This window comes from Perca fluviatilis, chromosome 17, assembly GCF_010015445.1.
Source record: "Perca fluviatilis chromosome 17, GENO_Pfluv_1.0, whole genome shotgun sequence".
NCBI classification, from domain to species: domain Eukaryota; kingdom Metazoa; phylum Chordata; class Actinopteri; order Perciformes; family Percidae; genus Perca; species Perca fluviatilis.
Window position 1 is genome coordinate 4,702,649 of NC_053128.1, and position 24,702 is coordinate 4,727,350.

At 41.7% G+C, this 24,702-nt stretch overlaps 1 protein-coding gene across 1 annotated transcript in view; it reads right to left on the reverse strand.

The window, feature by feature from the left end:
- pkn3 (protein kinase N3) overlaps positions 1-24,702 on the reverse strand; it is a 54,408-nt gene that overhangs the window by 24,743 nt on the left and 4,963 nt on the right. The window contains exons 2-5 of the mRNA XM_039779799.1: positions 21,190-21,454; positions 15,048-15,217; positions 10,017-10,137; positions 7,234-7,385 (exon numbers count right to left, since the gene is read on the reverse strand). Of these exons, the coding sequence (XP_039635733.1) occupies positions 7,234-7,385; positions 10,017-10,137; positions 15,048-15,217; positions 21,190-21,454 (708 nt within the window). The remainder of the gene's footprint in view (positions 1-7,233; positions 7,386-10,016; positions 10,138-15,047; positions 15,218-21,189; positions 21,455-24,702) is intronic.

Consider the following 24,702-nt stretch of genomic DNA (forward strand, 5'->3'; position numbering starts at 1 on the left):
GCCTGTATACATGAACGGTACAGTCTTTATAAACTATGTTTTTAATAAAATGTCTGTACACTTACAACGTTCTCAATGCTTCGGTTTACATGTAGGGACCCTCATTATGCTGCCGTGGAAGTGTGGTGCTATTTTGAGCCTTGTTAGTGGTATAGAAATAGCGATTTCTTTTTACTTTATCCGTGCCCCGACAACTAGCGTTATAAGCCAAATAGCGGTTTGTGTAAGGTGACCAGATTTCACAGAACTAAAACCAGGACACTTTGCGACCGTAGTGCTCGTGCACGCACACACTTTTTAACGTGAACATGTGCCAGCCCAGGTCAGACAGATTAGACACAATTTTGCCAACAGCACACGTAGGCCTACTGCTCACAACATAATGGGCTATCTCAGTTAATATTCATGAATTTTACACACACACACACACACACACACACACACACACACACACACACACACACACACACACACACACACACACACACACACACACACACACACACACACACACACACACACACACACACACACACACACACACACACACACACACACACACACACACACACACCTTCTCATTCAATGAGTTTCCTTTATTTTCATGACTATTTACATTGTAGATTCTCACTGAAGGCATCAAAACTATAAATGAACACATATGGAATTATGTACTTAACAAAAAAGTGTGAAATAACTGAAAACATGTCTTATATTTTAGATTCCTCAAAGTAGCCACCCTTTGCTTTTTTGATAGCGCTGCAAACCCTTGGTGTTCTCTCAATGAGCTTCATGAGGTAGTCACCTGAAGGATAAGCTGAGGATAAGTTCATCCAAGTCCCCAGCCTCAGAAATCGCAAGTTAACAGCAGCTCAGATTAGAGACCAGATGAATACCACACAGAGGGCTAGATTTACTAACACTAGCGCAGTTTGCGCTGCGTCCGTTTATGCGAGTTCGGTAATAGCGCACGCTATGCTTCCACAGTTTGCGTAGTATTTATCAACCCTGACACCCATCAGGCAATCAGCGTCTTTCTCCGCCCCACTATAAGCCAGAATTGCGCTGTAGCAAAGCGGTACTGGTGCTATGATATGGCTGAGTGCAGACTGCGATATTCCCACTGCTGATGCTAGGACTGTTTGAAATTATCCTGATGCCAATATTTGTAATGTAGCGAGGAGTTTAACAACTGCTGGAATGGGATGTGAACGCTGAGTGGGAGATTCAATTTCATCTTTGATTTCTTCCAGTAACTCTAATATTGCATGGCTGCTTGATCTGTAACGGCTAAATGATGTTGTGTTCACTGACAAAGTGTGATTCTTCTGTTAAAATATTTTTCAGCCCTCGCCTATGTCTTCGTCTTGCTCAAATTACTGTTGCCATTTCACCAGCGGCACAAAGGTCTACGAGGAAACTTCGATTGCGGCTGGTTTAAAGAGGCGGAGAATTTCCCCGCAGAATAGAGGCGCTCTTACTGACAGTCTTTGTAAATACTACGGAATATATAATTAGGTGCACTTTGCGTTTATCCTCCCACTTTTTGGGTGGAACTCCCACTTTCCCCACGACCCTCCCACGAACGCATATTGAAAGCGCAACTTGTCTCTTCTCGCTCATGTGGCAGACAATCTGCGATTTTACCCAAGTGCGCCCTGTTTGTAAATAGCCCGCATCGGTTACGTCCGTCTTTGCGACCAATTAGCGCCTGGAAACAGGCGCAAACGGCTTGATAAATCTAGCCCAGAGATCTTAGCAGCAGACACATCTCTAGAACAACTGTTAAGAGGAGACTGCGCGAGTCAGGCCTTCATGGTCTAGTAGCTGCTAGGAAACCACTGCTAAGGAGAGGCAACAAGCAGAAGAGATTTGTTTGGGCCAAGAAACTCAAGGAATGGACATGAGACCAGTGGAAATCTGTGCTTTGGTCTGATGAGTCCAAATTTGAGATCTTTTGGTTCCAACTTCTTTGTGCGATGCAGAAAAGGTGAACAGATGGATTCTACATGCCCGGTTCCCACCGTGAAGCATGGAGGAGGAGGTGTGATGGTGTGGGGGTGCTTTGCTGGTGACACTGTTGGGGATTTATTCAAAATTGAAGGCATACTGAACCAGCATGGCTACCACAGCATCCTGCAGCGACATGCCATCCCATCCAGTTTGCGTTTAGTTGGACCATCATTTATTTTTCAACAGGACAATGACCCCAAACACACCTCCAGGCTGTGTAAGGGCTATTTGACCAAGAAGGAGAGTGATGGAGTGCTGCGCCAGATGGCCTGGCCTCCACAGTCACCGGACCTGAACCCAATCAAGATGGTTTGGGGTGAGCTGGACTGCAGAGTGAAGGCAAAAGGGCCAACAAGTGCTAAGCATCTCTGGGAACTCCTTCAAGACTGTTGGAAAACCATTTCAGGTGACTACCTCTTGAAGCTCATCAAGAGAATGCCAAGAGTGTGCAAAGCAGTAATCAGAGCAAAGGGTGGCTACTTTGAAGAATCTAAAATATAAGACATGTTTTCAGTTATTTCACACATTTTTGTTAAGTACATAATTCCATATGTGTTCATTCATAGTTTTGATGCCTTCAGTGAGAATCTACAATGTAAATGGTCATGAAAATAAAGGAAACGCACTGAATGAGAAGGTGTGTACACACACATACCGTACAGGCCAAAAGTTTGGACACACCTTCTCATTCAGTGAGTTTCCTTTATTTTCATGACTATTTACATTGTAGATTGTAGAAAATCTGAAGGTATATCATTATAGACCAAAGTGTTGGCTGTTCAGCAATGTACTGGTGCAACCTCCTCATTTTGTATTTTTTTCATAAAATAGACATTTTCCAGTTATTATTTTGTTTTTCGTCAACACAGTCAGACACAATAAAAAGCATATTATGTTTTATTTATTTGGTCTAATATGTATTTAGAGTTTTTAAATCATTATCTGGTATTTGTAGTACACAGATATGCTGTTAAAAGGTTGGATATTCACTTATGTTCATTTTTTATACTGTTTCACGTGTACTCCTTTAAAAGATCTAACATCATACAACGCTTATTACTTTAAGCCTAAATAGAAAAAAAGTATTTTTTTTTATTTAACAAACATATTTGTATTAAAAGAGACTTTTACTTTAATAACTCAACAGCACTGAAGAAACCTATTGTAAGCACATTCATTTAAAACAAATAAAACTCCCTCTGACGGTGGTGACAGTGGCCTCATAACAACATACAGTTCCAAAATGTATACCACACAAGATAGCTTCTTGCTTAACAACTTAATTTAACTATTGGGTCCAAAAAAATAACAATCCTGAGCATGCATATCATGTGAAAGAGTAGGTTTTTGTCACCACCGTCAGACATCACCACTGTCAGGTTTTTTGTGACATACAGTCTTGACGATGGTGACAAAAACCTCAAAATAGTCCTTAACGGAGGCTAGAATATAATTGTTGATCACAATAAATAGGGGCTCATAGCTGTGGTTCGGCCGCAGCCTCAAGGCCGAACCACAGCTGTGAGCATATCCACAAAAACCTGACGGTGGTGACGTCTGACGTTGGTGACAAAAACCTACTCTTTCACATGATATGCATGAGTTGTTCACATTAGCCATCTTGTTTCCCCTCTATTGCTAGCTACTTCAGACCTCTTCTTAAAAAGTATACATTTATGTCATAATCTAATCTAATATTTTTTATACAAAAGAGACGGTGTTGACAGGTTATGGTGGTGACAGTAGCAGTTTCCAAAAATATGAACAAGTTTAAGAGAAAATAGCAAATTTAAAGGGAGCTTGAGTGATCTTGAAGCATGCAGTAGAGCTGAAGTTTGAATGGGGTCCTCAGGAATGTAGTTGGTTTTTTTTTTATAAATATTTGACGGTGGTGACGAATAACACATTTTGAGCAACCACAAAATAATAGTAAATATTGTTAAAAACTCACTGTTTGTAGTTTTTAAAACATATTACAATGTACTATTTCATGTGGTAAAGATATTTTTCAATTCAATTATTACGTTTTTTTTAATCAAGTTGAAATGATTATCTCCTACCCGAGGACAACTGATTTTGTAGGCAACAGGCCTGTTATTAATTTCCAACAGAATTGGCACTTTTCTTAGTGGGACATGTTTTCGCCAAGTTTCAATCAGTGATATATATATATATATATATATATATATATATATATATATATATATATATATATATATATATATATATAATATATATATATATATAAAATAAATGAATTTGGCCATGTTACCAAATTCATTTTCTTCTTTCTGATATGAAGATATTTACCATTTACCAACAAAACGTACAGCAAAACCTGTATACATTTTAACATTAATGTACGCTGTAACGTATTGTCACCCTAAAGTAGCCGAAGCTGCTGCTGATTCAATCCTGTCGGCTCTCTGCAGCGGGCAGGGCTGCTGCTCAGTTCCCCTCGCACACACACACACACACACACACACACACACACACACACACACACACACACACACACACACACACACACACACACACACACACACACACACACACACACACACACACACACACACACACACACACACACACACACACACACACACACACACACACACACACACACACAGGAGATGAGATGACACGATGACCTAAATTGAGGACAGCTCCCGCAAAATCAGGCATTTTGGGCCGCAACAATCTCAAAAAAAGGCCGGGAAATCCTGGAGGGACTGGTTAAAACGAGACAGATAATAAGAGGCATTGCAACAATGTTTACAAATATACATTGTAACGCTGGCTGCACAGATTATGCAGACGCAGACCACTACAATTGACTGACACACACACAGAGTTAAAATCATACGCTGGACGCTTTATTAGTCTTTCTACATGGGTTTAGTTAATGATCGGGCTATAATAAGACCACGTCGGCTATGTAATCACTGACAACCGGAACAATTTCATAGTCGTTGTTGGCGTCCCGACAGGCTTTTGTCGGGACTCAGGACAAAATGTCCCGCTCAAATCGAGACTGTCCCTGTCAGACCGGGACGTCTGGTCACCCTAGGTTTGTGCTAAAACTGGTCACATTCGATTAGCATGAAAACATATCCCAGAGAACGGTCATCTTGGTACACATGTGTTTTAACCTCTAGGTTCATTTTGCACCGGATTTGTCCTTTAATGTAACTAGAAAGACTAATACAGTATAATTTTAAATAAAATGAAGAAATACATCTTCAGTCCTTACCATACCCTCCAACATTTCCCTAAGTTTCAGATAACGTAAGCCAACCAAACTGAGCCAAAGCTTGTGGTTGCAAAGCAGATAATAATTTAGCCACAAATTGGCTATATTACAAATGTTCTGGCCTCTCTGGAGTAAATATACAAATGTTAGACCAGCTTTCTTCTTACCTTCGTCCATGTTGCTTACTTAGTAACGAACTTACGGTGGCGAAACTGTTTAACACGGGGCAAACTTGTTTTTCCTCTTTCCCTCACATCTCAGATCATTTTGTTGAAAATAATACATCCATGGCTGGGCAGGAAAGCGCTGTCAATCCATAATGTAGTTAAGGACAGGACAAGCGTAGCACACGGGACAACGAAGTGGACAACGTAAGCGGACAACGTGAAGCGGACAACGTAAGCGGGACAACGAGCGAAGCGCGGTTGCCTTCTCAGCGGGAGAAATACAAGGTGTGGCGTGTGAGCGTGTGAACTGCTTGAAATGCGTGTGTCTCACGGTCAATGTGTGAGGCTTGAGAACCCTGTCTTGAGTCACCCATCTGGTGATAGCAATGTGCTTTCCTACAATGTGACAAGAGTGTGAGAATGAAACGTTAAGTTAAGTTAAATTTTACTAATTTAATGGCCGGCCAGCTGGCTGGTGAGCTAGTTTGCTTGCTTATTTGTTTAGTGGTGCAGATGAGAGAGAGGTCTACATTATGATCTTTCTATTAAATTTCACGGTATAGGATATTTGTTTATTAACTTTATTTTGTATTTTCATTTTTTTTTCTCGTTTTTTCTTGATGACGGTTCATTTACGGCATAGTTCAGGCGCTGGAAGTTTCGCTGGATGTCCCTCACATTATGCTTTCTTTGTGTTTGCTTTAAACTCCGGTGGCATCGAGCAACATTAACCGGAACCTCTGAGCAACAAGGCAAGCCTGCTTGGCTCTTTCGGGAAATTATTGTAAAGATTTACAAAGAATATGTTTACAGCATTTACTTTCCAACTGGGACGTTTTGGGGATTCGCTATGGACAAAATACACACGGCAATACACTGGTAAGAGCAAATTACGTTTAACCATGTATCCAGCTAATTTATATAGCTCAAGCTCTAACTTCATTTAACATTGTATGGCATTTTCTTTTGTGGGGTGCACATGTTCCACATAAACAAGTTCCTTCCCAAAACCATTTTGAAGAGCCACAGCCGCTGTGTCCAGAGCTTAGCGCCGCCCAAGACGATTGGGATTGTTTTAAAGAAATGCAAACAGCCCCTGACAACCTCAGACTGTTCTCCCATCCAGGATTATATGGTCCTGTTGCCAGACCTTTCTTCGCAGCGCTGTGGAGATAGGTCTGGCCATGCAATTCAATTTTATTTATAGTATCAAATCATAACAAGAGTTATCTCGAGACACTTGAGATAACAATGCAAGACTATTTAACTTATACAAACCTCTGCTCTGTGGCCACAAATCACAGTTTTGTCTGTCAATTTTCTTTATAGCGTATTTATGTTCTCTGTGCTTGATGTCTGTGGTTCAAAGTCATTAAACAAAAATGTGATTTCAGTTAGGCTCATTCAAGACTTTTCACAATAAGCCCTGCTTTTTGGAGTTTGTTTGGCTCTGATCTCAAATGTGTATTTGTTTAACACCTATATACCAGGGCTGTAGTCCACCTTTGTCAAGTCCAAGACCAGGACTAGTCGAGACCAAGTCAAGACAGAGTCCAAAAAAGTTTGACTTAGTGGTCAACCAGAACAAAAGCTTATAGTGCTGGAATTGGTCGAGACCAACAAGAATATTTGGCGAGTCCAAAGCCTGAGTCAAGTCTGAGTCCAAACAAACCCGAGACAACAGAAAAGCACCTTGAGTCCGGACTCAAGTACTACAGCCCTGCTATATACACTTATTTATAACTGTAATAAATCAGTTAAATAAAAAAATAAAAAATCAGGTATCCAGCTGGTACCCACCTCGGCAAGTATGCGGCGGTCCTGAACCTTACGCCCACTCAGCTGCTTCACCACATTTTTGGCACCTTCTGCTACAGCTGATTCAATCTTCATGTGGTGCATGAGGTCAGCTATCCGCAGCTCCAGTGGACAGATCATCTCCACAGGGTGACCTGTGGGCAAGTGGTGCATGTCACACTTGGGCTATATCAGCCTATTTAAGAACAGATACAATAAGCACCACCCAGGTACAGATCATGGACACATAGCAAGAGCCTATTTTTATGGTTTAATTTGTTTGTTTTCCTGAAACCATGCATTTCTAGTTTTTAGTTAATATGACCAAACAATGGGTGTCACGTGACCTAATGGCGAGGTACATACTTGGAAAGAGGGCTCTATATTGTATTGCTATATTTATCCCTTTAGAGATTGGTGCATTTCAGTGGCCAAAGCAAGGTATCGTATATCTGGGTATCTTATTCCCTCCCCAGTAAAAATACCCAGTTAAAGTTAATTTGGATCCATTATTTAATAAAATCTCTTGTGATGTTAATAGATTGACAACTTCAAACAATAGCAGGGAAGGTCAATGTTATAAAAATGGTTAATATTTTCCAAGCTGAACTTCCTTATCCAATCTCTTCCTCTGGAGGTTTGCCGGGCATATTTTAAATGGTCTGACAGGATAACAAAGACATGTATAAAGAATGGTACAAAAAACCTGGCTACATTTTAATAAATTACAAAGACAGATTGATAGAGAAGGTTTGGGTCTACCAAAGATGTTGTATTATTGATATGCCTTTAACTTAAGGTATATGGCCCACTGGTCACTTGCTCTTGAGAGAGCCCCACCCTGGTGTTGTATTGAGCAATCTGTTCTTGCCCCATTATCACCCTTACAAAGCCTGTCTGTTGAACTGTATGGTAAGGCAAAGACACATCTGGTAATCTCTCACTTAAATGTAATTTGGACCAAAGTGGCCCGGCTGTTTGAACTGGATCCATATCTAAATACTCCATGTCTTTGGCAAAATCGAAAGTTATGTATTGGTAGATCTCCCCTTTTTCGAGGGATTGGTTAGAAAAGGGAAATGTCACACTAGTTGATCTGTACCTCGGTGGCATATTTAAATCATTTGAGGTTGTGGTACAGCAATTTGGAATCCCTTGGTCTCAATTTTTTTGTTATTTGTAACTTCGCCATCTGTTAGTGGGGATTTTTAGATCCAGTTCTTCAGCCCCGAAGGCACCAGAATGTTTAGATAAGTGTTGTTGAAATGGGTCGAACATTGGGAGAGTTAGCGTAGAGTAGCGTTATCAGCTGAATAGCTTAGCGCAGAGGCTAATGGACCCGAAGTGTCTCTTAACATTACCCCACTAATAATGACCGAAATGATACCAAACTTCTACACTAGTACAAATAGGTTATGCATTCATAAAACGATGGATTGTAAAGTTTGTAAGTACACCAGAAGAGTATGTAAATAACACTTGACAGCTGGCTTCTGCTCTCTGCTGCTGCTGCTGCTGCTGCTGTTACTACCGGGCAGTAAGAGTGCTTAGGGCCGTGTACAAATTACAACACCGAAAAGAGATGCAACAAAAATATTTATTAATTTAATGATTAAATAAGGTAATGTCTCCAAACTTACCTCAATTATAACTTGTCTCCTGCTAGTTATTCTACAGCACTTACTTTAAGTTAAATTAATAAATATTTTTGTTCCATCTCTTTTCGGTGTTGTAATTTGTAGACGTCCCTAAGCACTCGTCTTACAGCAGCAACAACAACAGCAGAGAGCAGAAGCCAGCAGGCAAGTGTTATTTACATAAACTTCTGGTGTACTTACAAACTTTCCAATCCATCGTTTTATGAGTGCATAACCTATTTGTACTACTGTAGACGTTTGGTATAATTTCGGGCATTATTAGTGGGGTAATGTTAAGAGACACTTCGGATCCATTAGCCCCCGCGCTAAGCTATTCAGCTGATAACGCTACTCTACGCTAACTCTCCCAATGTTCGACCCAGGTGAAAAAAGCTTCTGGGGGGGTGTTTGGCTCGAGGTCATGGTGCAAAGGACCCTAGGGTGAAATTACTCCGAACCATCACTTTAAGTGTGCAGACCTTTTTTCATCTTTTCATTGCGGTCTTCTATTGGTCCAGCACCTGCCTGCAACTGTTTTTGGATGTAGCCTATATGAGGACCACTACAATGCAAGATTTCATGTTGTTAAATGCATTGGTATACAAAATCCTGTTTATACTAGGACTGGATGATAATTCAATATCATCGTTTTTACAAAGCTCCGTTGTCTAAATCATGGATTTCAAGCAAATTGTAACTGAAAACCAACTAAATTAAATGATTGCAGTTTCTGAGAATGTACAGTAAATTAATTCTTGACCTGGAACAGTTATTTAACTTAAAAAAAACTTTTTTTAACTCAGGGCTAAAACGGATCGTTCAACATGTGTAAAGATGTATTATGAGTTGTGTTTGATATAATGCGAAACAATTGCATTGATTATCAGTTTGATTATTTCATGACATTATTTCTGACACAATTTCCATATTGTTAACATTTTTTCTTGTTCTGAAAATAAAAAACATATTGCTCTGTCAATATGAGACTACTGCGGTGATTCATGAGTGCCTTTAATGTAAAACTAATGATGAGTCTCATATATGGATTTGTCACAGTTAACTTTTAAGTAATGGTTATTTTATACTCTGTGCCAGTGGAGATTATAAGGCTAAGACAAGAACTGTACATGTAGGTGTAGTAAGATTTACCTTGCAAGCCATCTCGCTCGTCTCTGGCTTGACTGACTTTGATAATCTGCATGCGCAGGAGCTCAATCTTAGTGCGACTGTCCTGTAACATCTGCTGGGCTGTAGTCACCATCTTCCTGTCCTGAAAAAACAATGGGAGCTTAATGCATGTTGTCCAATGCAGACACATCATGATACAATGAGAGTGACAAGACTAGGTGGAAACCTAGTATATGGCTTGTGTACGGTCAATATGCTAAATTGTGGCCAAATTGTTGCACGGATATTCAGTGGTACCGTCTATAATGTAAATTCGTGGATATAAATGTTCATTTGAAGTTTACTGTAGTGGTATTAACTCTGCTTCTCTTTATTGATGTCAGATTCATCTACCAACCCTTTGTAGGTTGGCTCAGGTTTGCCTTGGACCAGCTCTTAGTTATGCTGCTATAGTTTTAGACTGCCAGGGGACTTCCTATGACACACTAACTCCTCTATACTCCTCTCTCTTTCCTTCTGTGTTCTGGGTTATGATTTGACACTATAAATAAAACTGAATTGGTCACAGTAATATTTTAAGTGATTAGAGTAATTCTCAGTGCCTTAACTGGCCCAAAAAGGTGCCATCACCCTAATTCAACAGTTGCATGACATGATCATTGCATGTGTCTTGGATATATTTATATTTATATTCATATGTATATGAATATGTGTGCCCCTGACTAATCAATCAATCTAAGGACCCTAATTTGCAGAGCTGTAGTACTCGAGTCCGGACTTGGACTTGATTTCGGACTCAAGATACTTTTCGGTTGTCTTGGACTCGTTGGTATTTGGACTGACTTGTTTTAGACTCGGCCATTGGACTCACCAAATATTCTACTTGGTCTCGACCGAGTCCAGCACTATATGCTGTTGTTCTGAAGTAACTTCCTACTTCAAAACAAAACCATTGATGAAGCGCGCTCGTTCAGAAAACAGGTATTAGTTTAATTCAAAATCCATCTAGAATGGGCATCGAGATTGGTCGCTTGGTATACGCATGGCTGCATCATATACCTCAATCATTAGGCATCAATTATTTTCATATTGGCCACAGACACAATGTCAGCGAGCACTTTTGTACTATGAATTCTTTAAGTAATAAGTTCAAGAAAGGGAACATTTTAATTTTACACTTAAAGTAAATAATATGGCCTAATTTGATCCTATACTGTTACTGTTACTCTGCACTTGCTTTTGATTATTACAAATAATAAAGCAAAATTATCATCTTAAAGTAGAATATATACTGTCTCTCACATCACATAAATTATAAACAAACAAGTAAGTAAGTGGTCTTGAAGAGGATTCTTTTTTTCCTGTCTCGGTATTGACAGTCTCTCATTTGGACTCTGTCTTGACTTGGACTCAAACTTTTTTGGACTCAGGCTTGACACGGTCTGGACTAGTCCTGGTCTTGGACTCGACAAAGGTGGACTTGACTACAGCCATGCTGATTTGACTACCAATATCATAGTGGAATCATTGCAGTGTCTGAAATGTGTGTGGTATCTGAAGGGCCAACATGTGCTTATGAAACAAAGGATCATTTTCATTTGGCCTAGAATTGCTTGGTTTTCCCCCAAAAAATGATAATATATAGCCTTTTGTGTAAATATTAACCTATTAATAATACTGTTAATATCAATTAGAAGTAAGGGGATGTGGATAAAAATTCAGAAGTGCCGGTATTCAGTACTAGTGACTACTGGCCAATATCTTGCACTGTTAATTCTTGATGTGTGCTGAATTAGCATACCATTTGAAGTATAGTACCAAGGCTTGAACCTTGGTATTTAAAGTCAATTTGGGTCCGATCTAGACTTCCCCACCCCGACTACGCCTCGATATCCTGTCCATAAATATTACAAACAGGATTGGTGACAAAGCGCAGCCCTGGCGGAGGCCAACCCTCACCTGAAACGAGTCCGACTTACTGCCGAGAACCCGGACACAGCTCTCACCCTGAGTAGAGACCCCCTCACCCCATACTCCCGCAGCACCTCCCACAGTATCTCCCGGGGGACCCGGTCATACGCCTTCTCCAAATCCACAAAACACATGTAGACCGGTTGGGCATACTCCCAGGCCCCCTCCAGGATCCTTGCGAGAGTGAAGAGCTGGTCCGTTGTTCCACGACCAGGACGGAATCCGCATTGTTCCTCCTCAACCTGAGGTTTGACTATCGGCCGAACCCTCCTTTCCAGCACCTTGGAGTAGACTTTACCAGGGAGGCTGAGAAGTGTGATACCCCTGTAATTGGCACACACCCTCTGGTCTCCCTTTTTAAAAAGGGGAACCACCACCCCAGTCTGCAACTCCTTTGGCACTGTTCCAGACTTCCACGCAATGTTGAAGAGACGTGTCAACCAGGACAGCCCCTCCACACCCAGAGCCTTGAGCATTTCTGGACGGATCTCATCAATCCCCGGGGCTTTGCCACTGTGGAGTTGTTTGACTACATCAGTGACTTCCGCCCGGGAAATCAACGACAATCCCCAGTCATCCTCCAGCTCTGCCTCTAACATAGAGGGCGTATCAGTCGGATTCAGGAGTTCCTCAAAATGCTCCTTCCACCGCCCTACCACCTCCTCAGTTGAGGTCAACAGTGTCCCATCCTTACTGTACACAGCTTGGATGGTTCCCCGCTTCCCCCTCCTGAGGTGGCGAACAGTTTTCCAGAAGCACTTTGGTGCCGACCGAAAGTCCTTCTCCATGTCTTTCCAAACTTCTCCCACACCCGCTGCTTTGCCTCTTTCACGGCAGAGGCTGCAGCCCCCTTCGGGCCCTTCCGGTACCCTGCAACTGCCTCCGGAGTCCTCTGGGATAACATATCCCGGAAAGACTCCTTCTTCAGTCGGACGGCTTCCCTGACCACCGGTGTCCACCACGGTGTTGCGTGGGTTACCGCCCTTGAGGCACCTAAGACCCTAAGACCACAGCGCCTCGCCCGCAGCTTCAGCAATGGAAACTTTGAACATTGTCCACTTCGGGTTCAATGCCCCCAGCCTCCACAGGGGTACGAAAAGCCCCCACGGAGGTGCGAGTTGAAAGTCCGTTGGACAGGGGCCTCCTCCAGACGTTCCCAATTTACCCGCACTACACGTTTGGGCTTACCAGGTCTGTCCAGAGTCTTCCCCCACCCCCTGACCCAACTCACCACCAGATGGTGATCGGTTGACAGCTCTGCCCCTCTCTTCACCCGAGTGTCCAAAACATACGGCCTCAGATCAGATGAAACGATTATAAAATCGATCATTGACCTTCGGCCTAGGGTGCTCTGGTACCAGGTACACTTATGAGCATCCCTATGTTCGAACATGGTGTTCGTTATAGACAATCCATGACTAGCACAGAAGTCCAACAACAAACAACCACTCTGGTTTAGATCAGGGAGGCCGTTCCTCCCAATCACGCCTCTCCAGGTGTCTCCATCATTGCCCACGTGCGCGTTGAAGTCCCCCAGCAGAACAATGGAGTCCCCCACTGGCGCCCCATGCAGGACTCCACTCAAGGTCTCCAAGAAGGCCGAATACTCCGAACTCCTGTTTGGTGCATATGCACAAACAACAGTCAGAGTTTTCCCCCCCACAACCCGCAGGCGTAGGGAGGCGACCCTCTCGTCCACCGGGGTAAACTCCAACGTAGCGGCGCTCAGCCGGGGGCTTGTTAGTATCCCCACACCCGCCGGCCGCGCGCAACCCTGAGCAACTCCGAGAAGAAAAAGAGTCCAACCCCATATCCAGGATTACGGTTCCGGAACCGAGACTGTGCGTAGAGGTAAGCCCCACCAGATCTAACCGGTAGCGCTCCACCTCCCGCACCAGTTCCGGCTCCCTTCCCCACAGAGAGGTGACGTTCCACGTCCCCAGAGCGCGCGCCCGCGTCTGCTGTGGCACGCACCCGACCCCAGCGGTTCCTCCCCACAGGTGGTGGGCCCATGGGCTGGAGAGATGGGAGCCACGTAGCTTGTTCGGGCTGTGCCCGGCCGGGCTCCGTGGCAAACCCGGCCCCCGGCGCTGACACGAGCCCGCCGCCGTCTGGGCCTGACTCCAGACGGGGGCCCCGGGGCTCCTCCGGGCAGGGTCACTCCATTTCTACCTTGTTTTTCCATTGGGGTTTTGAACCATTCTTTGTCTGGCCCCTCACCTGAGACCACTTTGCCTTGGGAGACCCTACCAGGAGCACAAAGCTCCAGACAACACAGCCCTCAGGTTCACAGAGACACACAAACCCTCACCACCACGATAAGATATATATATATATATATATATATATATATATATATATATATATATATATATATATATATATATATATATATATATAATAAAAGCATGTTCTTGGTTGAATAGATTTGGGTGCTTGTATTCAACAATGCGAGGAATGTGTGAGGATTTATTTATGTGCCAGCAGGATGACTTCAGTGTGGGATATGTTGTTCCACAGATAGATAGATAGATAGATAGATAGATAGATAGATAGATAGATAGATAGATAGATAGATAGATAGATAGATAGATAGATTTTTTAATTTAAATGTAATTATTTATTTAACATGATCATAGAAGGTGCATCATGTAGATGCTGCTATTGAACTGAGGCATATAAGAAAATTTTAGTTTACAGGAAAGTACTGATATTTTTACATTGGAATTGTTTTTAGGATTATAACTTTAGCTTTTCTGATACATGTTCTGTGTTTGACTCAATACTTATTGCTGGCAATTCATATCTATGATCTCATCCTTGCATGAGAATATTGTGCAGTTTTGATGGCGTCTCATGTTATAATGCTCCGTGACATGTTTTATCTGTTACATAGTGAATATTGAACTTAAGCTAAACTTTTAAGAAAAAAAATCAAATCGTAATCACAATTTCTGGCAGAAAAATCGCAATTAAATATTTTCCCCAAATTGTTCAGCTCTAGTGTGTTTGTGTGTGTGTGTGTGTGTGTGTGTGTGTGTGTCTTGTGATGTTTTTAATTTGGGCCATGTTGTACTGTACCTTGACTGAGCTGTTGGTGTAAGTCTGGATCATGTTCTCAGCACCCTGTTTAACTTTGGTCTCCATGGTAAGCTGTTTCTTCAGGGTTCTGACTCGACTAGCCACTGGTGATGTAACCTCTTCCCATTGACATGACTCGGCTGATAGGTTGTATTCCTCCTCCAAGCAACCTGCATAAAAATAACCAAATGGTGGTTTAGGCTTTAGCTTTTCTCTTTCATTAGTGGTGGTTCATTTAAAGCGTTTAATTACTTTTTTGTAATTGATATTTTAGTTAGTTATACAGAGGGCATCCATTTTTGTACCCTGACACAATTCAGGGGTAGCAGTGTGCATTGCTGTCAGCCACAGTGTGATTTTTTTTGATGCTACAATTTATTTAAGCCAAGTCCAAAAGGTTCAAGTCCTAGTAAACCTTAAACTAAGTTAGGGTAAGGTAAGTTTAAGGTTGCTTTAAAACTAACCAAGCCTATAGGCTTGAATCACACACGTATTCATCTTGGATACAGGGCGCGTTGAGATAAGTAGGTGTGTTGCTTGCTTCTTGTTGTGAACAATGTCCTACTGCTGTGTACCTACATACTTATATATGTACTTATAGCTGCACTGGCAGCTGCTGCTGTGGTCCTGCTCAACGCCCACCTATCCCGCCCCAAAGAAGGAAAAGATGAATAAATTGAATAATCACATTTATGCTTTTTAGCTGACCTAATTGATAGCTTGATATTTTACTGAAAAAATATATACAATATACAAATACAACTCCGTTAATATTTACTCAGATTGTTGCAATTTCTTTATTCCAACATTATCTGTAAAAGAAATTCTGTTTTTGCAAGATATTTTACGTTTATTTTATTTATAAAAATCATGATACAGATTGTAATCTTTCTAAACCATAAACTCAAAGCAGTAGGACAGGAAATAAACTTTTTAAGCCCCCAAAGGACGTACCTTAAGGCATTCTCAATCATTTTCGCTACACTGCCTTCGTGACAATGGTATTTGCATTATAAACAGTGAAAAAATGTGCATATTTTAGCCATCAAAATAGCTTTGATTGATTTGTGTAAATCTGAATCACACAAATCACGGAATATTACACATGGATAAGGTAGGCTATTTGTTGTTTAAAAGGTAGTTAACTATAATCATGCAGCCGATTACCAAGCCTCAATAGAATTAGAATGCCGTGATTAATGAAAAATAAAACACACATAGCGCTAAACCTACAACTGGCGGTCGTTCAGTTTAGTTTGGGCTAGAAATGAACAAGGGCAGGTGCGTTACAATTTATTCCCCCACTCCTGCCCTGCCCACTATCACTCTGCTCTCTAACTGCCCCCAGTGCAACGTATGCGGTTACATAAAATAAAGAGATGAGGGGAAATGAACGAGGGGAAGGGGAACAACTAATGAAACAGCCATTGTCTCACTGTTCCTCTGCTGCTGTGCTCAGTCAGTAGTGTTAAATCAGGTGCAGTGGCTATTTATATACATTTCCATTTACTCCTTCCTTATTTTGCACCTTTAAATAGCAACGGAAATTAGGGGTATGAATGATTAAAGGCGCAATATGTAATATATTTACTGTAGTAAATCCATAAATGACCCAATGAGTCATCAGATATTAAGGAAACATGCTAAGTTGAAATTCTATCTTTTCTGACAACAATGCTAAAGCCAGTATTTTCTCCTTTGAAATTTCCATTCCGTGACAGAATTTCTGGTGTTTTGTCCTATGGGTTGTTATCAACTGCCCATTTTGACAGCCAGGCTGGGTTGCCAGATATACCTGTAAAAACCTAAACCCAGCACGCTACAGCTGTAGTACAGCCATGGAAGCAACAAACAAACAAAAGGACGCCGAGCTGGCTAATTTCCTCTTGAACAAGTAAGCATTAAGCTTCAGGCTAATTTACTAGGGACGGGCATTTTAAGTCATTTAAATTTTCGTGTACTCATAGGGCTGTGTACCGAACGTCGATACTTTTATGGCACCGACAAAAAATACTCCAATCCTACGAGTATCGAAAAATTATTTATCTTTTGGGGCCAAATTTCGGCTCCAAAAGCGTCTGAGCGCAAGCTTATCTGTCCTCTCTGCATGTTGACACAGAGCGGAGCTCCGACACACACGCACACGCACACACACACACACACACACACACACACACACACACAGTAAACTGTGTGCAATTTTGTTGAAGTCACAGAGAGTCACGGTTCAAGCGTCAATATGTGATCGAAATGTGATATTAATGGCCAAAAGCAGTCGCGGTGCTGTTGCCGTTACACTTCCTCTTAGACAAGCAGGCAGAACGGTGGTTTCTCTGCCCTGATGACTGACTGACAGGCTGAGCTTGCAAAGCAAGGCACTTTTAATAATGTTACTCTGAGTAAGCAGTTTTACCAGAATTTTTTAATTTTGATAACTGTTTTGATTCACAATTAAAGTGGAAAATAAAAGCTTTGTGTTTAATGTATTTTTGTTGATGTTGAAATGGATTTTAAAACATATGGTATCAAAAAAAGTATCGTTAGGAACCGGCATCGAAACTGAGGTATCGAAATTGGCACCGGATCGAAAGATTTTGAACGATACCCAGCCCTATGTACTCACATTGAATTATATAGAGTACTCAAGTTGGTTATTCGCAAAAACTATTGAGACACAGCCAGTAAAGTGATTGTGACTGGTAATGGCTAACACCGCCATGCTAACACTGCATAACTGCAGGACTGAGGACCAGGCAAGCAGGACACGTCTGTTCAGTTGGCACAAACTGTTAGTAATGTTAAAAGGTACACTGTATAGTGTTTTCGTTCAGAGCCAGCGTCACGTGACTGAAACCAGCTGAAACGGAGAAGGAGATCAGTGAGATGTGCTTGTCACCGCCCTGGCAAATTTGAAAGCCTGGACTGCACTTTAGTTTATAATGGCGGATCATGAGGATTATGCCGAGCCACAGGAGAAGGAATCTATAGTAATTGCAACACGCATTTGAAAAAGCAAGGCACTAGAGAGCACTATTTGTTTGAATGCAAAATACAATTTCACTGCTAAATGGGAGAAATTCCTACTTCGTGTGCCTTTAAGCCAAGACAGTGTGTGTCAGTCTGGTAGAGAGGAGGGCGAGGTTATGATGTTTTATCGGTTGTTGCAGTAATTTTAAGCCAAGAGAGGATGGTTGTCAGTTGGGTACAGAGCCCTGCGTGAGCACGGGCTTTTATGACTGTCAACATAGCCAGCATCTAACGTTAGCTACTCCGCTGCGCTGTGGAGTAATGTCTGGCTATGTGACAGTAGCGTCTAGCAACATGGTTGGATGTTGCGTTCTCAACCTGGCAACCTCCGTAAACTTTGAGTCTGGGGAGGAGGGGCCGGGGCAGACGACTCTCTCCAGTATTTTGAATTAGGACTGCAGTTTAAATGCCATCTGTCAGTATTAGCCTACATATTGCACCTTTAATCGATTATTGGATAATTGCCGTAAATAACTTAACCGATTAAAAATATATTAACCGATAACGCAAAAGACAAGGGACATGGGGCGCAACTGTCTTGTTCAGGAAGAAAATGTAATGTTAAAAGCTCACAAGTGAGAGTAGGTAGGGAGGCGATTGGTGAACCTGAGAGAGGACTGTGGTTGCAATCTCCACTCTCTCACAAGAGGTCCCCCCCTGGAGAAAAGGTCCGCCCCCAGGTTCAGGCAGCCTGGGACATGAGTGGCTCTGAGAGACAACAAATTAACACTGCACAATAGAAAGCAAGACAGTTTTATTAACGGTGGTTTCCTACATAAACAGACAGGGAGGGACCTGTTTGCTTCCCTCCCTGTCTGTTTATGTAGGAAACCACAGTTGTATTGTCTGTCCTGATCAGAACATCCTGGCCAGTTAGAACTAGACGAAATCGCTTTAGAACCAAAAAAGCTAATAGCTCCAGGTGGCCCCCCACACCCTCAGGGAAGCATCTGCAGATACCACTTTGCGAAAAGATGGCAGTGGTTCCCATACATAGGTTCTACTTGGGCGCATTGCCCAGGTAGATTGTGTCCCGCCTAAGTCGATAAAACCCGAACTAAATATTATTTTCCTATCAACGTGTATTTTTTATTTTTTTTTACAGTGCACACAGACCAGTGGCCTCCAGCTCCTCCCTCTTGTGAAGTCTCGCGCTGCGTGCATGACCGCGTCAACACTTATAAACCGTAAAAATGCAGTGGTCACACCACTGTGAAAGCTCCCCAAATGTAATTTATCCGAGTCTGGTTGTTCACCCTCTCCGCAGCAGTCTAATCCACTCCATATCTTTATAATAAACTTGACCGGAGCTAACCGCTAACGGAGCTAATCAAGCCTCACTTCCCGTTCTCCGTGCCTGTATCAATTAACTGTATTTATGGACTCAAGCCTGTATAAAACCCAAGATTTTATTAAGTTGGCTTTAAACTACAACTCAGTTGTTTGAATGACAGAAATCTGCTCAGATGAGATCTTAATAAGTGCAACACGGACATAGTACAAAACAGTGTGTTTAGGATCCCCAAAGCACTGATTAAAACATAAAACTATGTAAAAAAAATATAGGTTATGCTCTCATAAAACGATTGGAAAGTTTGTAAGTACACCAGAAGTTTATGTAAATAACACTTGCCTGCTGGCTTCTGCTCTCTGCTGTTGTTGCTGCTGCAGTAAGACGAGTGCTTAGGGACGTCTACAAATTACAACACCGAAAAGAGATGCAACAAAAATATTTTTTTATTTAACTTATTTTTTAAAGTAAGTGCTGTAATATAACTAGCAGGAGACAAGTAATAATTGAGGTAAGTTTGGAGACATTACCTTATTTAATCATTAAATTAATAAATATTTTTGTTGTAACTCTTTTCGGTGTAGTAATTTGTAGACGGCCCTAAGCACTCGTCTAACTGCAGGTAGCAGCAGCAACAGAGAGCAGGCAAGTGTTCATAAACTTCTGGTGTACTTACAAACTTTCCAATCCATCCTTTTTATGAGTGCATAACCTATTTGTACTAGTGTAGACCTTTGGTATCATTTCGGGCATTATTAGTGGGGTCATTTACGAGATACAAACGTGGGTCCATCAGCCCCTGCTACTCTACGCTAACTCGCCCAATGTTAGACCCAGGTGAAAAAAGCTTCTGGGGGGGTGTTTGGCTCGAGGTCATGGTGCAAAGGACCCTAGGGTAAATTATTCCGAACCATCACTTTAACAATGATCTAATAAACAAAATTATTAAAGTAATTAGACGACTCTGCAGAGCCGTCTACTCTACTGAACTCAAGCGAACCGTCATCCGCTCTCTCTCCCCTTTAGGGTGAGCAACTGGAACAGTGACAGGACGTCATTACTAGCGAAGTCATGGCAACCAAATAAACAACAGTGCGAGTACTACTTGTCACTCAATCTTAGGCATCTTACGCGGGTCCCTTGAAATATGACAGCTACAGTTTATTGGAAAATAGCATTGTGGACACTGAATTTGATGAATTTACTGCTTATCAGACCCCAGATGAGACAAGAAGCTAATGTTAGCGAACGCTGCGGTCCCTCTGTCCTTGACTCCCCGCTGCAGGAGACGCTGTATTCCTCCGATAGGCTGTATTAACGTTACTGTTTTAAAATTGTTTTCCAGGTTAGTGGGGGTGCATACCGTTCAAAACCAACATGAAAAACGTTGCTAGTAATGTTCACTCAGCTTTTTGTTTTGTTGTTAAACTGTGTGTAAAATGAACGGTGACGTTAAATCACAGGTTTCAGGTAACGGCACCCTATGGTACCGTCTATTTGCTGGATGGTTTCAAGGTAACGGTCGGTAGCCAACATTAGCAGATAAGCCTGTCGACAACGACGTTATTGTTCATATTTTGGCACAATGTTTCTGACCGTAGTAGTGGTCATAGTGACTGAAAGTGACTGAAAGACAAAGAAAGAAACTACAAGTTACTTTTCGACTTTCAACACACTGTGCCCTCTCAACTTGATTTTTGTTTGGGTGGGTGGTGATGACTAAAGTGTGTTCATGTTGCGAGTTGTACGTTTTGTTAAAAAATGAAAATAAAAAATTGTTAATTACAAAAAAATGCACTCCAGCATAGAATATGTATTAGTTACCTGTGGTGCTGTCTTTCTCTGTGGCCATAGACCTGGCATTGAGCTCCTGCAGTTCCCAGTGCAACTTATCCAGCTTGCGTCTCGAGGCTTTGAGTTGGCCCTCCACGTCGGCTGCATTCTTGCGATTAGTGACGGCCCGCCGTAGTCTCTCAGCGGCCTCCTTGATCTTCAACTCCCGCTGGATCTTCTGCCTAAGCAGAGTACGAGCATCTTCCAAACGCTGCTGAAACTCTGGGTCGAGAATATCCCCCTCTTCCAGACCTTGCTAAAAGACACCACAACTGCTTTAATTGTGATCACAGTGGTTGTATTTTTTATATTTCTTTATGTATCACGTAATATAACAAAATATTGTAATTTCGGCTTCTTGACTATGGCAAAAAAAAAAAAAAAAATCACGATTATTTCGGTCAATATTGAAATCACGAATATTTAACACGATTACTCATTAACTTTTGGAAAGATGTTACATTTATTGAACTTCAGCAGTGAAATAGTTGGGGTGACCTCTAGCGTTTGGCAGCTGCCCAGATTTTAATCCAGACAAAATAAGAGTTTACTTGCAAAACGTAATGTACAAAATATTTTTTTTTTCTCGATTACATTAGTTTTGTGATCGTTAGTAGTCCAGCTGTCTTTTTGTTTCAACAAAAACATGCTACTATCACTTATATTGGGTCTAGCTGTCTTACCCATGTCTCAGAAATGGTTGTTTTTCTAGAACACACTCTTTAAACAAAAATTATGAATACATATGGATTTCAGGAACTGAAATTCAAGTTTGCAATAAAATAACCCTCACCCTAGACTCCAAAAAATGTTAAATTAAAAGAGAGATTTAAATGTAGGCAGCTGCAACATTACAAAGGCCAGCACTAAGAAGGATCAACAAAGTTGGTAACACTTTATTTGAAGGGGTGTGCATAAGACTGACATGACACATTATTATAACATCACTCATTTTGAGTGTTCATGACTGTTGTCATTAAGTGTCATTCGGTAAATTATGACATATTTAATGCAAAGTTAGCATTGTCCGAGATGTCTGTCATGACTTGACTTTAATTTGTTAAAGTCAAGTTGTCATGACAAAGACCTCAACAATCTCTGTGTTATGACAACTTGACATTAAGCAAGACAGTACAACCTGTCGATGTCTTTGTAATGACAACTTGACATTAACCTAGACAATATAACCTGTCATAAATATGTCATGACAGGCCCAATTATCAAACTTTAATAAACTATTTAGCTTTATGGGTTAAAATTACATTAAACTGTCCTTAAGAGGTTGGTTTTAACATTGGCTGTCATGAGAGCATTATAATTGTGTCATGAATATTTTTCCTTGACCTCAATTTTACCAAAATTACCAAGTCATACGGTGTTAGCTGTAACGTTACAGCTGTCCAATTAGCTACCACAGAGTTCAACACTACTGAGATGAACTGAAATCATCATCTACAATAGAAAGTACAGCCATCACCCATGTTTCCACCCATGTGACAAAAAATTGCAATTATAATTTTAAATGGAAATTAAGCACAGGTTTTGTCCACTGGTTGATGCAACCCAAAAAGAAAGGAGCGGAACCATTTGATTAAGTGGAAACAACTAATACCTCTTTCACACCAATGACCAGGGTTGGGCCCTGGTAACCTGACAAGTGTTCAACCCTTCTTTTGGAAATTCAAACAAAGCCAGTCAACATGGGTTTATCCCTGGTCATGACAATTCCGACCTGAGTCACAACCCAGGAGCAATGCACAACAATCACATTAAGTGTTAGAAATGGGCGGGGCAGTTTACATGTCATATTAAGTGAACAGCTAACATCACATACTCCAGTCCATCTGTAAGGCTGTTCAGCCGACGGTGGCAAGGTGGCCGATGCCAATTCAACAAAAAAAAGGCACACTGGCTTCATGGAAAGCGTGTTCTTAACAGTGTTACAGACAGATGGTACTTTTGATTTTGAGATAAACAACAGTCACGTTAATGATTAGAGTAGATAAGGTAATTTTTCTTGGTACGTCGGTGCTCATCATGGATGTGTTTACTACTGTTGCCAGGCAGCCTGCTTTCCTTTACTTGCGCTCTCTTCTTCTCGAATACTTCTTGCTTAGTCACAGATTTTTTTTGTTTGTTTGTTTTGTACTCTGGTGTTTCGGAGAATATTGCAACGAACAATGGGTTGACAATAAACGTCTTGGTGCAGGCTTGTAGCGTTTGCGACAGCGTGGCACTGGCCCCTGTAGATGCCTAGCGCGAGTATAATCAAAGCTTTGGGTTAGGGTTAATGGTCGCTACGAGGGGCACGGGCACAAGAGAACCATCCGTGTGGAAAACCACTTAAAAAAACCTGGTTTGGTTCTTTAAACGGTGCTCTAAGCCAGTGGTTCCCAACCTGGGGTCCGGGCACCCCTCAAAAAAACTAAAAATATTTGCACGTTAAATTATGATAATACACTAGAATATATAATGTATACAAAAGTCTGTATAAAAACTATGTATTTTTGTTCTCGCTTAAAATTGTAGGCAGGCTACTTAGTAGGCCAAACCTCCGGGACCTCTTAACCTGCTAGATCAGGCAGCTATCCTCGTTTTTCCTGCCGCCACTATTTTATGAATAAAACATGGCGGAGAAATGGAAAAACGCTGATAACTCCTCTGTATCAAAAAAGAAAGTAAGGCTCTATCTCGAGAGTTACCTCCACTTCGGTTTCCGGGGGGGGGGGAGGAGGAAGCTTTTCTTAGACATGAGTAGGGGGGGCGCCAACGAAAAAAAGTTGGGAACCACTGCTCTAAGCGATGTTGGGTGATGTTACTTCTTGTTGACGTTCAAAGTATTTTCAAACAAAACAAGACTATCTCACTCCTCCCTCCTCCTCATCCCGTCCCATCCCCCTCCCTTCCGTGCTTCCGCACACTAACCCACCACCCCCAACTCCTTCTTGTCGGTTATTGGCTGGAACGCTTTGTGTATGCTTCGTGGTGCATCGACAGTTAAATAAATGGACACATGGTCTGGGGGTGAGTAGTAACCAGGATCTGAAGTATCATATTGATTGGTGCATGTGGGTGTGGCCTATTTAGCATTATATGCTAAATTATGCCTTTCCTCAAGTTACTGGGGGCTGGAACCATGGACAGTGAAATAAATAGACCTAGACTTTGACCGAGACCAGTGAAGTCAATTAGAAGCACTTTTCCGGTGAGGGCTGAGCGTTACTGCGCAGCCTCCAATTGAGCTTGAAGATGTAGATGTGACGTGAGCAACCTGTCTGAAAGTTGTAAGTGTTCTGGTAGCTGTGCCAAGAGAAATCTCAATCATTCCCAATCTTACAGAGACGGAGAGCGTAGGTATATGTAAGGAGATAACATAGGCACTGGCTAATTATTGCTAACTAAAATGCTAGTTAACATTAGTAATTCAACTTAAACAACAAATGTAAGTTGAAACTGCCTGCAAGCTTCTCCTGTACTATACGGTAATTCCTCTACTATGCGACA